At 47.2% G+C, this 20,488-nt stretch overlaps 1 protein-coding gene across 4 annotated transcripts in view; it reads right to left on the bottom strand.

The window, feature by feature from the left end:
- chchd3a (coiled-coil-helix-coiled-coil-helix domain containing 3a) overlaps nt 1-20,488 on the bottom strand; it is a 48,452-nt gene that overhangs the window by 16,307 nt on the left and 11,657 nt on the right. For all 4 annotated transcript variants that reach the window (XM_037460817.2, XM_037460818.2, XM_062560045.1 and 1 more), the window contains 2 exons: nt 17,849-18,029; nt 3,805-3,888 (listed from right to left, as the gene is read on the bottom strand). In XM_037460817.2, coding sequence (XP_037316714.2) covers nt 3,805-3,888; nt 17,849-18,029 — 265 coding nt within the window. The remainder of the gene's footprint in view (nt 1-3,804; nt 3,889-17,848; nt 18,030-20,488) is intronic.

Raw genomic sequence — 20,488 nt, 5'->3', positions numbered from 1 at the left:
GAGACTGTGTTCTACTCGCTCGTAGGGAGAGCAGAGAGGCTGTTAGACAGTTATTGTGCCCATCCTTCATGCACGGTTTTAGCAAGCGGTAACTGAACGCCGTTCAGGCATCGCTCACCATGTGCTCGGGAAGAAAGGCAATGGCCGGTGTCGGGGGGGATTGAATACAAAAAGGCGACGGAAAGACGTGATCAGAGGCAAGTTTGGGTTGGAAGAGCAGAGCGTAAAAAAACCAACCCACCGGCGACCTCATACCAGAATCCCCCATTTCCAATTGAGCAAATATAACTTGATTGTTATTCCATATGTTACGAAGGGTAATATAACGTTTTTTAGTTGGTCAGATTTTCTCCTAAAATCAAATATAAAACCACTTTTCAATACAATGCTAAAAGTCAATCAACACCTCTCTGCAAAGAAATGAGCCCTATAAGCAGACAGTTTAAAAGTTGCACCTCCGTAATGTTGTTTTGGCCTGTGGAGCATCAACTTTCTTTTTAAAACACAAAACTAATATTCCGTTGAAAAAGCTTTCCAGTTAAAACCCGCTGAATCCCATCAGGCGACGTCAAAAGCAAACAGTCAGACACAATAATGCAACACACGGTGTCATGTTTTCACTCCGAATTACCGGGTCTCCAGGTATAAAAGGAGCAGCCAGAGAGGCACCATTGATCGCTTCATAGAGGGCCGTGAGATTTTTTGTTTAATTGTTTAAACTTTTTTGCAAACAAGCAAAATGTGCTTAAAATCTGAGCTTCAGACTTCAGAGAGAGAAAGAGATGGAGGGCAAAAGATCGCGAGGGAGAGGATGGAGAAATGAGAAACTGAGGGGGAGATGAAGACGCCAAGTCAGAGAAAGAGATAGAAGCTATTACTGTTTTTTTTAATACTCTCTCCTCCGCATGTCTTCCTTTCAGTGTGGCGGGGCTTCGCTATGAGATGGCAATTGCTGCAGTGATTGTCTTCCATAGGAGAGCAGAAAAATCCAATTTCATCGATATACAAGGCGAAAAGAAAGAAGAAAATCCCTTCAGAATAAAAAAAAAAGAAAAAATTGAGCCATAGAAGAAAGAAAAGAAGAAAAAAAAAACAGCTCAAAAAGAATAAAGAAATATAATCTGAAAAATAGATATAGATAGACAGATGTGTCCAGGAGGGAGGGCTGGGGAAGAGACAAGAACAAGGAAAAAAAAAAAAAAAAAAAAAACACACAACATGGGCAAGTTGATTGTTAAATATGAGATTGTTTTACAGCCGGGCAGGTATTGAGTGAAAATGTAATAAATATATAGATATTGTTTTTCCAGGGGCTATTTGGTAGCTGTGGCCCCAATGAGCAGCAGCAGCAGCAGGCTGAGCTGGTGATGGCCTGTCACTGGAAGCCCCTCTGATGAATGGCTATGTTGGATTGGAACAGACGTGTAATATATATCAGACTTATATTTATTCTCTCTCTCTCTCTCTCTCTCTTTTGGTGGCCTCTCAGCGGCGGCGTGCGAGATGCTCGGGGAAATCCGGAGCAAACTCAGAGTGAAATCGCTCGTGCCTCGACCCCCCCGCCCACCGAGAGTTTTTACTTCACGGCCACACATTTTGTTCCTTACATTCCTTGAAGTTAAACGAGTTGAAGGGTTTCAAAAGAAGTATTTTGAGCACCCTGCTTGTTGTTGGCGCTTCGATGAACGTGCTACAGGCCGTTTTTTTTCCCCAAAGTCGCGTCTTTAAATGTTTAAGCTTAAGATATGTGATATTTGTATACATTTCTAAATGCGGCTACTTTGGTTTGATTGGTGTAAAATTCTTTACAAAACATGTTTTTACAGTGCAATAGGAACACTCGCCTCCAAAACCAGAGGACGCGCCCACCAACGACGCCCTCTCCCGACCTTTTCTTTTATCCTCTTGTTTTCTATCATTTGGTGACATTTTATCTTTGAAGCTCTCTGCCACCTGGTCTTTTCCTTGTTCTTATCCTCACTCACAAATGTCACCCCGTCATAATTCTTTTGATACCTTCGCAGGTAGAATCCAGTTTGTCTCCAGCTGTCCCCTCTCCTTTTTCTATTGAGTGTTTCTTTTATCCCCTTTAGCTTCTCTCTTCAGTACAGTATCTCTTCCCTTCCCTCTCTCTCCGTTTCTCTCTCAATCTTCTGTCTCTCTGAGGTGTCAAGGGGGATCTGTTGACACTTTTGATCTCAGGAATATTGACCAGTTAGCCAACATGACTGATGGATGGCCAGCGCCTGAAGGTCGATAATGCCCGTGTCAATCGGGACTCGTCGCTTCCACCATCAGCGCTCACATTTTCTGCAGGTCGGGCCAACGCAGGCCAAGTGCAACAAGAGAGCGGGCTTTACATCTCAACGTTTTTCACATCTTATGCCGAGCCGTCGTCCGAGTACTAAACGGTGGTTAGAAGTGGTGCAGCGGTTATCTGTCGTCGTCCACCCTCTCCCCTGCGCTACCCAACCACCGCGCATCCAATTACTGACTGAGTGAAGGAGGGAACATTTGCCTTATTGACCCAATCGGAAAAGTGTCCACTAACGGGAACCTAGACTACCGCGGTGTAGAAAACTTTATTTAAAAGCATTAGTGAGTCCATATAACTTTTTTTGAGCAATAACATGCAAGTGCCTTCCTCCTCCTTATTGCACATCAAGCCTCACAACAGTGGGAAATTCCCCTTCTGCTTCCACCACTGAGAGCGTTTGACTTTTTGCACCGTCCAAAGGGGGGGGGGGGGGGGGGGGGCGTCATTTAAGGCACATTAAATGTGGCCTTGTATCCCCCCTCGCAAGATACACTTGTGACTTCAGAGCAGCGTGACGGCGTCCTTCTTTTGACACACTTTAGGCATCTGACCCCGGCTGCCGGCATTGCAGGCATCTCATTCTGGGACCAGCGTGGAGCTGCCCCAGAGCACCCCCCCTCCCCACCCCCCCCTCCACAGGACGCTAGTTTGACAAGGACATCAGCGTAACAGCATTTACTGGGGCACCGGGAGGACACACACTGGGATGAATGAAACGTAACCTTTTATCCTTCAGGTTGAAGCAGGGAGGCTGGGAAAAGAAAAAAGAGCAAGGGAGAGAATTCGAGAGAGGCGGAGAACAATAGGAGAGGAAGAGAGAGCGATGAGCAGCACACTGGGGAGAGCGTGTCTAGTTTAAGTTGGAGGATGATGACAAAAACAGTGGGACAGAGGGATGACGGAAAGGAACAAAGGGGACCGGGCCGGCTGAACGGTGTGCATTAATCTGTGTGCGCGCACGCTTGTTCACCTGAATACTGCTGTGTGTTTGACGAGTGTATTAAAGATTAATAGAGTTATGAAGGGTTTCCCCGGGCAACAACTATCTGCAGTGTGCGAGACCTATGTTCTTTAAAATAGCCATGACGTCCTCTCTCTTTTGGCTGCATAATGCATCCTTTAGGTTCTGCTTTGCCTTCCGTCGGGAACTGTAAAGTTATTTTTCGCTTCACCTTGTGAAGTGTCTTTCTAACCCATTTCCATTTCTGTGACCAACACATGGACATTATGCACGGGAGACTAGCACAGCCCTGTATAGGTCATTAGTACGTTGCCTTCTAAAATTTGTTGGCGTCTGCACTCCAAACGTCGCCATTTTGGAAAAAGGTGTTCCTTCAACTTTTGCCCGTGAAATTGAGTTCAGATTCAGATCATCGCTTTATTTCCTGCGGTGACTAAATACCTCATGTATGCCAATAAGGGTGGAGAAATATATGTCTACCTATAAGCAGCTTTCAGGTTGGCTTATGGCGCAAACGGTGTCTTACCCTCTCCTCCAGCCGAGCCACCTGCTCTCTGTAGAAAGCATCCTGCTTGTTTAGGTCTGCTTCTCTGGCCGCCAGCTGCTTAGCCTAAAACGCACACAAAGGGGAGGGAAAAAAAAAATCACTTGTGCGCTCATTGGAGCGGTGCCAATTTTACGAGACTGAATGCACACATTCACAAGTGAACATCAGAAAAGTTGAGAACAAAGTTGCATGTAGGGGGGAAATGTGCAGTGTGTGTCTGAGAGACAGATGATGCCTTCGCATGAATTGTGTGTGTGTGTGTGTGTGTCGCGGTTCTCTCGTGTTCAATCTTCAGCCAAAGCGCAATCAGGTCGAGAGGATAACATCAGTTCTCAGTGCAAAGGAGCACCGTGGTCTGTATAAAACTGCCCGGCACTACCAATCTCCAACGTCCTTCCCTCTACGGTGACCTTCACTAAACGTACGGCCGACTCTCTCTGGGCAGATAAGACTCCCTGAGAGGAGAAAGCCTTCTCACTGGGTTGGAGGGCTAGTGAAGAAAATCTAGTAATAAATTAATACCATGGTAGTGACCATCACGGCTTTATTTTCTTTACTGACACGTATTTCTAACTGTGGATCAACCTCTCAATTTGGGACATATCAAGCAAACAAAAGGTGGTGAAACCTTTAAACAAGATATAGTGGTGTGATATTCAGAGCCACAGCCAACTTTGGGACCCAACCAAATGTTCATCATTGTTACGGCTTCCTTCTGTTGGTGGAAAATAAGAGGAACATCGCATCTATAATTATAGGTAATCTGAGGATATATCTGGTAGGAAAAAAGAATGTCAAAGAATCTGAAAGGGGAAAAAGCAAAACCTTGACTTTATGATGTGGAATTTGGAAAGCGAGACCTCTGGACTTACCTTCCGTTCAATCTCCTGAATAGGGGAAGCATGGGGAAAAAACAAGAGAGACGAAGGAGTGTAAGAGAGGCACGGATTCATCCATGAACTACTTCAAAGTGACATTTGGAAAGGTTTGGTATTCAGAGACCAGGGGTGACTGGCCACCACACTGCTCTGCTTGAACCATCGCATTTTGCCCTTTCCATCTCCTCTTGCTGGCGCACACACACACACAAAAAATATGTAATGGGTCCACGCAGAGAAACTTTGAAGGCTTTGGTTTGAAGCACTGCGGAGACGGAGTGAGGACAAAGAAAACAACACATGGAGGAGAAGAAGAAAGAAATCCAATCTCGACTACTTTGATAAGCATCTGTGTTTGGGCATCTTGTGCTCTGCGGGCGGAGCGCTCCATGCATCGGGATGAGGAGTGTCACCGGAGGGTTCTGCTTGAGGCACATGAGTAGTGATGGGGGGAGGGGGAGGGGGAGGGGGGGGGACGACTTTCAAAGTCAAGGGGATGCTTCGAGCTTACGCACTACAATTAATACAGCAACACGGACAAACAGCCGTGCAGGCACTGAGTGGCATTATGTCATCTACGAGAGAGAGAGAGAGAGAGAGAGGAACCACTGCAGCACCACTTCATCGCTTTCCCCAAAAACACTTGGGGAAGCAAGGCGGCGGTCGGCTGCTTGTGTTTTCAGAGGACATTGGCCCGGCCTTATTGTCCGGGTCGGGTCCCCGTATGGATGTGCAAATCTGCAAAAAGCGCAAGCTTCCTTAGATGTATATAAACCTTAAAACGAGTGATCGATTCAAAGTTTGACGGGCCAGGTAGAAGAGAGGGGGGGGGGGGGGGACACATTCTAGCAGAGGGTTGGCAAAGGGGACGCTGATAGGTGCCGGCGAAAGACTTCAACTTGCACGTTGAAAGACAACACAAACACACACAAACAACGGCTCAGACGGCGATCGCACACATCAGCGCACACACACACACACACACACACCAGCCGGAGCAGCTGAACCCACAGAGAGCGGGCGGGGAGGTAAATGTGTGCCGAGGGCGAGATTAAAGGGGTCATTAAAAGAGGAGAGGTTGTGACAGAAATGTGTGCCGGGGAGAGGAGGGATGGTGGGGGGGAGCTCACTTTTGTGCAGGCCGTGCATGCGTTCAATTTCCACCCAAGCAGGTTGGCCGTCCTCTTTGACAACACACACACACACACACACACACGTCAGGATTACTTGCGACTGATTAACCCCATTCAGCGGACTTTAGAGATAATCTAATCATACCGAAGGCCAAACAATGGGACAGGCCTCAACACTGCCCGTGCCCCCTTTTGTTCCCCTAATGAAGAGGCGGTCACGGGTGGAAGAGGAGAGCCGGGGTAAGTGCGGGGGCGGAGGTGAGAGGAAGAGGAGGGCAGAACTGGACATCGGAGAACGGACAGATAAGAGACAAAGAGAGGGAGGGGACAATAAAAAGGTGATTTATCATCGGAGGTGTCAAGAATGGAGAACAGGCTGAACGGCGGGGGAGTCCGAGCCGAGTGCATCTCAGAAGTTGTGGAGAGAAAAGGATGGCAAAGTACAGGCAGGAAGTTAAAGTGGAAGTAAGAAGGGGAAAAGCTTTGAAATCCAGACCTTTTCTTCATGCACAATGATTTCTGAGTGGGAGCCAGAAATGACTCATGACATGACAGTTTTCCCAATTTAAAAAAAACATTCAAAAGTTTGCAAGTCCAGAGGAACCCAATTACTTTTGGCCAACTCACTAATTCGACTTTACTAAAGTCTAATTTCTCCTGTGCAGCAACGCGTGACGTGGAGGGGGAAAAACACTCAAAAAAACAACACCCGTTACGTCTTCCGATCCATGTGGTCTGCAGCCCAATAAACCACGTTAACGGCAAACTGCCCCCGCCTCCCTGCGGCCTCTCATCGAGTACAGTAGCACAGCGGCCCACGGTGACAGGCAGCCGAGAGTGAGACCGCGGCGGTCAGATTAACCGGATCGTTTACGGCGGGGTGAACGCCTCTGTGAATATCAATTAGCGAGCCGCTGAATAATTAAGGACAGCAGTCTTTTTTTTTTTTAATTAGCCGATTGCCGCAGTCTGAGCTAGGAGCGAGGGCGTAGGAGAGGAAGAGGAGGAGAAGGAGGAGAACAGGGGGAGGAGGATGCCAGGAATGATGAAAACAGGTGGACTTTGCTGCGTCAGCACCCCCCCCCATCGCAACCTCCTCCTGTTCCCTCACTGATTTGCTCACATACGCTTCATTTTCTTCCACACCAGCTTTTTTTTTTTGTTTAAAGACTTCTGTCTTTTTCTTTCAAAGTATTTCAAGGGCACTGAAATAAAAATAAGTCCTGCCTGCAGCATTCAGCGGGCTACTGCATGTGTGAGTGTGTACTTATACCACGTGTGGCTCCATGTGGGGGTTAGAAAATGCATTATGGCGAACAATGCAATTATGTCATATATTGCCTCCTGTTCTGCCAAAGGAGGTGAATATATACAATAGGTTTTAAATTAAATATGTCTATTATGACCCTGTGAGCTTACAAACACAATAATCTTTCTTGCTGTTGTCCAAACAACTTTCCAAAGGCTTCAGTGGGTAAAACTATGGAGTAGGTTTACAAACAAATACATATTCTTGTATTACACAAAACTGATTTATTTTAGAAAAATAATTGCTTTTAATTATCTCCTATCCCATCCATCATTTGGTTACACATTCATTACAAAGCCCCAGGGTGAGAACCATCGGCTTAAACAAGTAGATCCCCTGGTTCTTGGATTAAATTTACCATACGAATTGCCGAGAGCATACGTTTAGTAGGCGCAACCGCAAGCTTTTTAAGTCTTAAAGGCCATTTCTCCTCACAATAAAACATCTGATTATTATCAGCAAATATGTTTGATTTCCATTTTTTTCACACCTCAATGACTGGGATCTGCGGGTTGCAACAATGACGTGCTCGCGATCAATAGAGTTACGTTTACTACCGCCCCCTTGTCCATAACCTGTGCCTCTCTTCCCCCGCCCCCCCCCTCCCCCCTCTTTCCTCTCTACGATCAATGCTCCCTCCCACCGTCCCAAGTGAACGCTGCACACCGGGGCCCATCTATCACAGGACTGCACCGCCATGGTCGCCGGTGACGAGCCAATAGTGAAGCGGCAGGCCTCGGGTCACGTGTGCTCCGACGGGGCAGGTGGGGGGGGGGTCAAAGGGCGGCGGGATGTGACCGCGCTCGGGTGTTAATTGGTACGCCGGCAGCGCGTAGGTGGCCCGTGTGAGGCCAGAGGTGGATGGAGGTAGAGAAGATGAGAGGGAGAGACACGTGTGTGTATGGATGGAATGTGAATATGACAAGATCGCCGGGGAGGAGAATTGTTTTGTTTTTTCCTTGACAGTTCCTAGGAGAACTGTCATATCGAGGCAATTGGGGGAAGTATTTTTAAAATACGAAAACCACACCGGTTTCCACTTTTCGCCGCCAACACCGCTGCGGACACGCGTGCCTCCCACAGATCTGTGCGCCTCCTGCAACGGCCTCCGAAACCCCCCCCCCCCCCCCCCCCCCCGACAGCGGCGTCTTTTAAAAGCCATCACCGGCGGATCAAATCCAAGTGATGGGCTGTAAAATGATATCACCCAACACGGACACTTACTAAAGGGTAATGCGTAGCGCTGCCAGTAAGTCGTGTTATAGCAGGAGCAGTGAAACGCCATTAGAAACCGCTCTGCTGGTTAATTGGCATCACGGGGGTTTCACTGAGCTGCAATAACACTTTGGTCCGAGGCGAGCGATTGGTCTCCACGGGAGGTGGTGGGGGGGTCCTGTCCAGCGATCCTGTCAGATACAGTGTGGTCAGTTAATGGGCTTGACCTTGACTGATAACACTAAAAGGATAACGTTTATTTAGACCCACAGTAATATCAAAAGTTGTTTCTAGAATCGAGTGAATTTAATTCAAAAAAGTTGCATTGGACGTTATCAATTATGCGACAAAGAAGCTACTCAATAGTGTAAATTGTATACACGCTCGGTGGGCCTTCATGCGCTTTTCACTCCTGCAAGACCCTGTAGAGAGTCACAGGGAACATGCCGTACACATCTGACAAGCGACAGAGGCGGCTGACTGACTTTGAATGAGTTAACGGAGTCTCACGCCGCTTGGCGCCGGTCGGCGGTGAATTGATGTCGGCGGCGACGCGAGTGGTCACGATGTAGTCCAAAAAGAATCATTAATCATTGAGAACAAGCTGGCTGTGGCCAAGAAGCTCTGACGGAGGCGTCCGTTACCTGCCCGTACACGCAGTTTAACAGAAGCCATTACGAATTAAATAAATATGAAATCTGTTTGAAAAAGGATGTTTTGGCTGAAGTCTCCTCCGCTTCCTTGGGTGTCAAGGCCGTACACGTCCCCCCCCACCCCGGTTATCTTGTTACTTTGCCTCTATACTTCCCGTAGCGGGGCTTTGAACACCGTGGCAGAGGAGGGAGACATTGAAGCGACAGGCTGCAGACAGAATGGCTCTCCCGGAGGGAAGGAGGCGGAGCAGCAGTGAGTAACGACTCAACGACCCGCTGGGTCAAAGGGCTGACCTGACCAGGACAGGGGGGGGGGGGGGGGGGGGGTGGCAAGAGGCCAGGGCAGGGACAATAAGCCACGAGGTGTAGGTGGTGGGTGTGGGTGTACCTTTTAACTACTGGCTGTTTAAGTGTCCTGGTGGAGTCTGCAGCTCATTGACCGTGAACAGAGGTCAACGGAGGGCTCCATCTGAACCAGCTGGCCTCGATGATGCCTCAGACAGCGCCAGCCAACGTTCGCATCTCTATTGCGCTTTCCCCCCCCAAAATGTCCACGTGTTTAGAAAGTTGAGATATCACGCTCCTTTCTTCCCAGACACTCCTGGGCGGGGGGGCCTCGGTCTTGTTGGAAACAACACCTCCACAGCTCCCCCGCCGGGGCCGGCTCCTTCGCTGAGGGACGGCAACGACATCTGCTGGCTCGGAGATTGATTAATTGGCCGATCGGAAGCCCGCGGGCGTGAACCGATTGATTGATCATCTTGGGGTTGGCGCCGTCTTTATTAAGAGCCCTGGGGAGCGAACCTCTGGAGGTCCCCAGTCATCTGTCATGTCCAACACACAGGGGAAGACGATGGGAGAGATGAAGAGCCGTGGGTTCATTACCGTGACACGGGAGGGGGGGCGGTTTCTCAGGCGAGACGGAAAACTAGGGGGGGGGGGGGGGCAAGCCGAGGGAACAAGGGGCACATGGGGACAAAAGGGGCCGAGGGTGAAAGGAAGGGAGAGCAGATAGAAGAAGATGGCGAGAGAAAGGAGCGGGGTTATTCCTGACCACATGCCGGTCGCACGTACGCACTCGTTCAGATACAGAATCCGATGGCAGGGAACGTCCATTTTTTTTTGGACAGCAGGGGACACAGGGAACAGAGACCAGCGCATCGTCTTTGGACAACAGATGTCCCCGGGGAGCGAAGTGAATGAGACAGAGAGGGAGAGAGAGTTTTGTCTTAAAAGGGACTGAACAACCTAGAACAGAGAGAAGGTGGGAGGAATGTAAAACTGGAAGGCATGCAGGGAGAAAGGGAGGCAGCCCGAGGAAGTGCTCCTGACATTGGACCTCGCGGTCCACTCGAGCTGCATGCGTCTCTGCCATCTGCGCGGCGAGATCCTAGCGTACGCGGGTAAGTGACGGACTCCTCCTGTGATTCTGTACATCTCTCAGCGCTCATGCTGTGCATCTATGCATATTCATTCCACCCAGCAGCAGGTGGTCTTCCTAGGCCAGATGAAGCCAGAAGAGAGGAGGGGTGATGGGGGGGCAGAGTCCACCTTCAACTTCTGACTATCGAGCCCGTGTCAGCGCATTCAGGGTCACCTCTAATCCACTCACCTTAGCTGAATGCGTGCCTTCCCCTCCCCGCTGCGCTGGGCCTAATTTAGCTTCAGCTAGCCCAAGCAAAGAGACATTTCTGCTCCAAAATCAAAAGGTTAGCTCTCTCCCTCATAATTGGCTTGTAAGCTTGACCCCTTCCAGCCGACGCGACATATGAATAGGACGTCAATATGAAAAATTTGGCCTTCTTGTTTCGACCAAAAGAAACCCTGCTTTCTGCGTTGTTGTGATTTCCTCGGACTGTTTAACAAAAGGGGTTTGAAGCGGACACTCTTTCCACTGTGTTTAGAAGTGCCGTTTTTGGATTAGTTTGTCTCCTAATTGGAGTTTGTAAGCTTGTTTTGAGCACGGCTCACTGAATCAATATCTCCTCCTCCCTTGTCTGCTCTCTAGTTATTCTCCATCTTCCAACCACTTTCCGTTCTCTCACTGCTTCTATACCCCTCGTCTCCGTTCCTTTCGTACGTTGAAGTACTTTTCCATCGTTCAATCCGAATATCTACCTCCGGCCCCATTAGCCGAGCCCAGGGTTCGCTCCTATAGAACCTCATTAATAGCCCTCTCCTGTCAGAGCCAGGGGGGAAAACACAGAGAAAGACCAAGAAAAAGGAAAAGGGACAAGCTCAAGAGGAAATAGCAGTCATATTTCACATCCAACGGATCTACTCTACTACACACTCATGTGTCCAAGTCAACTCGGGACACTTACTTTTCCAACCTTTGCACTTCAATATCTGGCCAATAGGGTCTAATAGGTGAGAAGAAAAAATATATATATTCTAGATAAAACTACAGGCTACATAGAAATGACAATTCAATTTACCAACAACTGTACCACTCAGGATGGGAAGATAAAGATTTAATCGTTGATGGTGACACAAAGGAAACACAAATTAGTTGAATTTCCACTTTCAGGGATACCTGTAAATAGTTTCTACAAGTTTATTTTTTCCAAGAACAAAACGAATCACACAATGGTGTTGTTATCTATTCAATAATTATTCAAGCAGAGTGAATGAATAACTTATTTTCTCTCCTGAGTATATTCACAAAAAAAAAGGTGTTTTTTGGTATGCTAGTGCCACTTTACGCATATTTATGATGATCATCAGATTTAACTGTAAATAAAGAATAATTGTAAATAGAAACTTTCAAATTATCCCATGCAGACTACTGAAGTTACCCTTTTACAGAGGAAGATGTTGAGAGATTTTGGATTAACCCTAAATTGATCAAAGGTACTTTAAAGTGAGCAATCGTACACGTTAACAACGTGGCAATCAACAGGCGGCACCACCACGAGTCTACGGCACTGACAGATATAAATATGTACTCCTTACGCCATCAACACCCTAAAATCCATCAAATCCTGTTATAAGTTTAAATCCGCGACAGCCTACTGTTAAAAACAAATTAAACAATAATTGCTTTTGTTGCAAACCATTTGACCAGAAAAGAAAAAAAATCACGGCTCTACAGTTTCTGTGGGAGTGTCTGCAGATGTAATGAATGTCTGCAATTAACATTCAAAAGCCAGAACCTCCTACTGCATTCACAAATGGAGAGAGGGGTTCGACCCATTCTTTTTTTTTGGTAATATGCATCTTTCTTAATTGGCCAGCAAGCGTAATTAGTTTCCACAAGCCAAATGCATTCAATGCTCGGACAAAGAGGTGAGGAAGAGCCCCCCGGGCGACCACGGCACACAGCCCTCGGAAGCAAACGCACTGTACGGGGTCTTTGGTCAGAGAGAGGTCTTCTCGGAGGCTCGTATCCGTCCCGGCCCGCTCGCAGTGCCAATTGGCTGACTGGGCGAGGGCCTGGCGCCGTGTGCCAGCCGCGGGGGCCCCCACTGTGGATAATATAGCCACAGTGACGGAGACAGTACCCCTCCAGATCTGTAAGTGCCTGATCTGTAATTTTAGCTTCCCCTCTGCGCACGTCAACAAAACTCTGATAAAGCTCAAGAGAAAGTTTTTATTTGTATTTTCTCAGCTAGGACCAAACTTCTAAATATGATATTGTAACAACTTACTGCGTTTGTCCAAAAGTTCAGGTACTGTGTGTGTGGCTGTTTGATTTTTCACAAACTGGAGGAACATTCTTTGAATTAGAAAATTATTTAAAACAAATCAGACTGAACTCTTCTACTGTGCTGCATTGAGCCTGGCAGGAGCGACGCTTACAACAGCTTTGAGAATTGCGCATTCAATGTGTCAATGTAAACCCCTCTTTATCGCATTCTAAAAGGAAAAGAAATGAGAGACCTTTTCTCCCCCCAATCTTCTCTGTACTCTGATGTGGACAGAAAAATTCTTATTTTTTATTTTTTTTTAAATACCACCGTGGGGCATTAATTCAAAATCCAGCATGTCTCCTTTAATACCTGGTGAATTAAATTGTCTGCCTATTATCAGCCGGGGCCAGTTGGCTGTATCAAAAGTGTAGTACACGAGTACAAATATATATATATATATATTTCTTTGAAATAACAGGACTTTAGCTGGTGGCTGCAGGCGGGGAGAAGAGCACCGCGGTGAACAGAGGGGGGCTCCACGCATTCAAAATGTTAAGCTTTTCAAGCCAGCCAAGCATCAAATGGAACACAGTTTAAGGAAAGAGTAGGTACTGATTTTCTCCAGGAGCTCGAACACGATGGAGGTGTGTGTGTGTGTGTGTGTGTGTGTGTGTGTGTGTGTGGACGGAGCAAACAGGCATTCTTGGTAGGCTGCATCAAACCTTTGCTGTGAGAGCGGAGATGGTGGCAAAATCCTGGAACATCCAATTAGCAACTGGTGTGTGTGTGTGTGTGTGTGTGTGTGTGAGAGCTAAAAAGCAACAGCATAATAAACAGGTGGATTTAATCTCTTGATATCTGTGCGGTTTTATTAGTTTATAGTTTCCTTCCATTGACAGGGACACAAAAGGGCTTTTCTTCCCATCAATCAATCAATTGGACCAGGTCCACCTGTAACTTCTACAGTAAGTGCACCATTACAGCCAAAGCGAAGCTATAATTTTACTGATTGATCCAAGGAGCCCGTTTTCAAGGGCAAGTGCACCCAGTCTTACAATCATGCTCGTACCGCTAACTACTGGTGACGACTCGTATAAACTTTACATCCTTCTGTCGCACATTTATAAAGGCTATGCCGAGTTAGTTTGAGGTCTCGCAATAAAAATAAAAACGAATAAATGTCACTGTGAGATCTGAGTGTTTTTCGACCAGTTGCCAACAGTAGACCAAAGCACTGCCGCCAGGTGCACCCCACCTAGGCCTCTGCTTGGGAGCCGTGAGAGATTGATGACTGCGGGTTTGATTGAAAAGGCGGCCTCGGGTTAGAGCCGGTGTCTGGGTGCAACGCGGCGGCCGGTGATGGATTGGCCACCGGGCGAGTTTGGCTCCGCACAGCAACGAGTCATTGAAAAGCAAAAAATAAAATAAGAGGGGACGACGGAAGTGCGAGGTTTCATTAAAGCGCAGATGTGCGCAGACTGACGGATGGCTGTGGACTGTGAATAAGTGGCCGACTCGGGCGAGGGTATATCTCCCTGTCAAAACGCATCATTTGTCGGCACATAAGACTATTATCTTCATATTCAACCATTCATTCCAGTCGTTTTTTTGCTTTGACTGCAGCCCGTATCGACCTGCAAAGAAGCACAAAATCCTAATTGACGTCCCTGGTAAATTAAGCACTAATTGACCCGTTTGCTAATTAAAAAGGGAATAATCAGGATAAAGACTGAAATTAAAAAGGACTTTTTGAATGAGCCTCTGTTGAGCCGACAATGGCTGATTTCAAATGTCAAACAAACAGCAATCGTGTCCGTTTGCTTCGTTTCCGTCAGGCGCAGCGACAAAGCTGTGCTTAACCACGGCAAACCTGTTGTGTACGTCGGTGACTGCGACCCCCAACCCCCCCTTCACCCCTTCCCCGAGTGGCAGAACATGTGTGAGCGTTGACACTGAAGTGTGTTTACCTCGGCCCACAGAACCCCAGGAACCAGACAACACACACGCCTGCCTGCACTGCAGTGCAGTTTCAATTACTGGTGGACTTGGGGGGGGGGGGGGGGGGGGGGGGGGGGGTCGGGTAGCGGCGGACAGCCTGACAGGAGAGACTTGCGGTGGGAAAGCCTGGCAGGGTGGGCAGAAACGTCGGGGATGCGACACTTTGTATTAAATTAAACACTACACAGCATTAAAGGGCAAATTTTAGATGCTTTAAACCCGTTGCTACTGGAGTAGGTAACAGAGGACATAAAACACGCACGACAAGGAAGAAAATAGTTGCATTTGTCCAATTTCCTTTTTCTTATTTCCTGAAAAGGAAATCATTAACTGCTGTTCCACAAGGAACTTCCGGGTAACTTTCTTAACCTTCCCTGAGCCCAACGTTCATCCAAAGCGCCGAGTAGGGCGGCTGGTGGTCACATGGGTGCCTGCTCATACCTTCTTTCCTGTCTCTCTCTGCAAGGATATTTACTTGTGCATAGTATTCAATGATGTACAGTGGATGTAATGAATAAAATGCTAAAGAAGAAAAGGGAGACCGGTTTGATGTGTTAAATATTTCTGCCATCAGAAAACTTTTTTTCTTCTTCCAAGGCTTCATCTTGTTTCAGTACTTAAAAAGGCAAGAAGCGGTACACAATACAAATCAAAATCCCCCCCCCCCCAAAAAAATCAATATTATCTAAAACACTACCCGGCCCCGGTCTCACCCCACGTCTCGGGGAAATTCTCCCGATTGGGTGTCGCTGTAATTGGTGCAGCTATGGAGGCGGAGGTTATGGTCATTATAGGCGAGCGTGGGGAGGCATAACCGCCCAAAGCACCCGCTCGAATTGTGTGTGAAGTAGAGGGAGAAGGAGGGGAGGGGGGGGGGGGGGGGGGCTGCATGGGGTCCGGCTGCTCACCGTGACCTGTATCTTAATGAGGAGGACAAATCAATACCACGCCGGACAAAGAACACAGCGGCAGCTGCCGCAGACAAATGTTTTCTCCGTGGCCGTGAACATGAGAGCAGGGCTCAGGTCAATTCACATTCAATTAAAATAATTACAATAACAATGCCAGATTCTGGCTTAATATTTAACAGTCCTATTCAAAATACAAATATCATGTACGCAGAACCTGACTTTTAGGGTACATTATTTTCTTCTTCTTCATTTCTCACAACAAATATTTGTTTTTTGTATTTCTATTGTGTTTTTAAAGTTTAAGACAGCAGCGGGTGAAGACTGTGTTCTTACTGCTCAAATTTCACGAGCATACTGCAGAGCCTCCTCTTGACAAAGTGTCTCTCTCCCGGTTTGGTTTCTCTTTATTCAAAACCAACTGAAAAACAACAGTCCTCCACAGTAAGACAGACGGATTGACGGATGAGACGTTTACTCTCGGTGTCGACACCGTCTCAATTTCATCATTCCTACAACTGAAAAAAAACCTACAATTTATTTTGACTCAAACTGGCAGCTGAGATGAATCCAGCAGTTTGCAAAACACGCTCAAATGTATCAGGAGTTTAAAAAAAAGGGGACACTGGAGAATAATATGCCACAAAAAGATTGCTGAGATATGATTCGATTGATGTTTAAACGCAAAGTATATTTGCAATGTTAAAAGAATTAAATGAAATCTTCTCTATCAATTTGAACACTGAAGCATAATTAGACTAATCTTGTGCAGGGACACTCTGCATTGCACAGAAAAAAAGAATGTAAACTAAATCTAATGTAGTGATTATTGCTCAAGGACACAACAGTTTAGCCTGTAAGATAATACATGAGGTGTTAACAGGTTTAGTGGGAGAAGGACTGAACAAATCACCTCTGAAAGCTCCATCAGACACCAGATTATGTGCTTAGTGCGGCAAACCTCAACCTCCCCCCTGAGCTCTTTCTCGATCAACTTATTGACTCTGCCCAGCATTCAGAACCACTTTCACCTTCCAATCACTGATGCCTCTCTGCATGGAAATACAGCTGAAAATTTGACGACTGAAATTTAACTCGGCTTATCTTAAGCTGAGTTTTTATGTACTTCTGCTCTGGTTCTTCGTTTTGCAGTGAAAGGAAATAAAGTCCCACGCGGAGGCACAGAGGGCCAGAAAGACCGAATACAAGGATCTCAAAAGAATTCTTGTGTTTCACCAAAGATGATTTCTCTGTGGGGAGCGGAAAAAGCAGACTGGGATGACAAAGAGTGGCGGACATCTTGGGCGGCAGGCTGCCTTTAAAAAAAAAAAAAAAAAAGTCCATTTTCAGTTGAAAGGAGCGCCGTCTCTGTTGAAGCGCCTCGGCTTGACAATTACACGAGTGGTGCGAACGGCACCGTGCCTCCGCTGATAACCTGTCGGCTTCCATTAAAACTGCAGCACTCCAAAAGAATTCTGAGGGAATTATCACACGGGCGCGCTCAAGCAATTGTGAAAACAGTAAAAATGTCTCAAGGCCCCGAGGTCGGACCAGGGCCCGCGAGCAGGAGCTTCCCCTCATTTGTTCCTCTCAAAAAGCAGAAATTAAATTACAGAAAACGCCGCCAAGGCTCTCTTTACAGAATCTGAAGGGAATAACACTTTGCATCACGCGCCCCATGTATTTATTTTTTTAATTTTTTTTTCCCGCGCTTTAAGCGGCGTTCCAAACGAGGGACCCCATCGCGCGCTTGTCCTGCGGCGTGGAATCGCGTCCACGCTCCTCCTCCCGCCGTCACTCAAACAAAATGATTAATTTTTCTATTACGGCGATGAGCGTGTGAAATGAGCTATATAATCAACAGCGTAGGTTTGTAAACAGCGGCCGCACTCCAGGGGAAAATGTGTTTTCTTTCTGTGTGCGTTGAGAGAAAACCCTCATCTGACAACGTCTATGAGGCCAATTTACAGGAAATAAAAGACACAGGCCGCCAAAATGAAGGCAGCTTTTTATAATACTGCCGGATGAAGGTGCCGAGATACGGAGGCGGAAAAACAAACTCCAAGATGAGGACAAAGCAAAGAGGGGGTCACTTACAATGGGTTCCTTTAGAAACCGGGTCCGAGTTTGCATTATGGGGAATTGGCTTGTATTTCTTTTTTTTTTTTATACCGGCGTGATCAAAACACAGCATGATCAAAACGCACGACACAGAGCGAGGAGATGAAACGAGCGCTCCCGGGGTGGCCTCCGCCGCCGGCCAGTGGAGGCGAGCGTTTCTACAACAACGGACTTACGAAGAGCTGAGCGCGGCGTTTCTCGTCCTCCGTGGAGATCCTCTCCCTCATCACAGCTTGCTGGACGCTCTCCTGGGCAGCGGCCCGCTCCGCGGACAGGAGCCTGGACACCTCGCCCGGCACCTGGGCCCGGGCGTCCTCCTCGGCCTGGGCGGCCACGCGCGCCTTCTCCGCCGTGATCCTGTGGAGTGTAAAACATTTGACATGGTTTTTAACCGATTTCAAAAGGGGTGATGAACAATTCTCTTGTCCCTACAGCAGTCACAACATGCATATATTGCTGCGGTTACTATACCCGCTGTGTTTCTTGCCTTCCACTGTGTGTTGTGCATCGTCTCCTGAACTGCAGAGCAAAGACCCTTTGTCCTTGTCTGTACATACTGTATGGTGGCCCAGAAGCTCCGGAAGATGGTCTATTTAACAAAATCTTGAATGGCTTCAGGGTCATCCGATAGTTTCTTTGATGTTTGCAGCACTACATATGCCAGCATTCTACAATGCTGCATGATTTCCTTAATGAATGAAAAGTTTGCAAATGCAAGTGGAGTTCTAATGAAACATAGATAAAGGCTGTGAATTGCATATTGATATTCAGCACTAATGTCGTTCACACACACACACACACACACACACACTTCCAGCGTTTGCAAAGAGGGGGCAACATTGATAAGTTACAAAAACACCAGTCATTTACTAATAATTCAATAATAATGTGACTCATTAAAAGACAGCGTGTGCACCGTCTTCCCCAAACCAGAATCCCCGATCCAATGAAGCACGGCTATGGGCCGAGGCTGCACTCTCTGCAGATAGAGGACCACCATTTGAACCCAGTCACTGGGTTCTCATAGTTGCCTAGCAACGTGCTCTCTACTCAGCGACAGTGCGCTTGATTGGAGAAGAGAAGCCAAAAAAAAAAAAAAAATTTAAAGTCTTCGTCTTCTCGGAATCAATGAGTGGCGGCAAGGTAGAATAAACACGGAGCAGACGGAGCGGAATTACGACAGACTGAATAAAGATGGCGAGGATCTCAATAAACTTCCGCAGAAGGAAGAATCCTCGGAAGAGCGCCGAAAGACAGCCTTGATGACAAGTTGGCTGCCCGGTTTGACTGGAGTTTGGATTTCTTACACGAGAGCAAAACGTTATTATACATCAAATACCTCCACTTGCAAATGAATCACCTCTGATCCTGATCAGTTGTCACAGGTCTGATTCATCAGTTTAAGTATGATTTCCACAGAGCAAACTGTTTCTTGTTATTGAACTACATGTATTTCTTCCACTCTTTTCCAAGATGCTTTAAAGTTGCAGCGGGTTTGTGCATGGCTCACCATGATCATTTGTGCATACACCGAGTGGCTTCTTCTACTTTTCCTGATCAGTTTTTTCCATCTTTTATTCCACTTCAAAAATAATTTTTCATCTCTGGACTCACCTGGGAAAATACCCAACATCGAGGAACCGTGATGGACAGACGGGGCCCACTGATTCCATGCCTTTTGGCCTTTGAACAGATGACTGGTAGGTCTAATAAAAATCTGTCTCGTGTCTTAAAGCTGCCATTTGCCCCGCAACACCACTAAATGTCACAGAGCACGGGAGAGAGGGAGACGAGATGCGCAGACGGAAGGAAAAAGACAAACGGAGCGGGAGTGAGCGGTGGCAACATGACATGTTTGGCCCTGAGGAAGTGAAGCAGAGAGGGAGTGGGGAAGGGGAAGAGGGGGTGGGGGGGGGAGACGGAGAGAGACGAGCCATGTCCAGTCTCACAGTCCAATGGGCTGCACACGTCAGCACACTCCATCCATCATCGGGCTCTGACACACACACCCACACACACACACACAGGGAGGCTCCTAATGGCCTTTTACATTCACCATTTCCCCACAATCAACGCCCGCCTGCTTGCACTGCTAATGCACCTGAGCTACCTTCAGGAAGCTGTTGCTGCTCCTGTAACACAGAAGTGACATTTTTACAAAAAGGAGTTTTGCCACTATTGAACATTAGCAATCAGCAGCGTGACCTTTAGGCCTCCGAGAACACAGCAATTATTACCACGGAACAAGAGACAAATACATTCTGCCGAAGAAGGTTGGTGTGTGTGTGCGCCGTGCCTGACGAAGCTTTGCTTCAAAAATCTTGTCTGCACTCGATTTGTTTTTTCCCTTCTAAATAATTATGTTTGCAGGTGTTTTAAGGACAACCTGCATCGTCCTACGCACCGTCAGCAACAGTCACACTCAGGAAAAAGGTCCCTTTGTTTATCCGTTCCTTTGGGAACGAAGCAAAAAAAGCAAAAAAAAACATGACTGACAGTGCAGCAGAATTAAACTCTGCAAAGCCGAACCACACTAATTAAGAAAGAGAAAAATGGAGCAACAGGAAATGATTAGTTTTACTTAAGTTAACTGAAACGCACAGATGCTGTGTACCAAGAGCTACGACCTGGAAAAGTGTAAGGAAGGAGGGCGACGGGGGGGGCGATGGGGGGTGTGAAAATGGTCCCTCGACTGACTTTAAGTGCTAACCCAAGCAAAGACCGCTATCACTAGCCGGATGCTATCTGTCTGCTTCACCTCTATTGCTTTCCAGTCATTATTGCCCCGTCCCTGGGATATTGGACGCATTTTTCAT

This window comes from Pungitius pungitius, chromosome 2, assembly GCF_949316345.1.
Source record: "Pungitius pungitius chromosome 2, fPunPun2.1, whole genome shotgun sequence".
NCBI lineage: Eukaryota > Metazoa > Chordata > Actinopteri > Perciformes > Gasterosteidae > Pungitius > Pungitius pungitius.
This window is presented reverse-complemented; position numbering and strand designations above follow the sequence as displayed.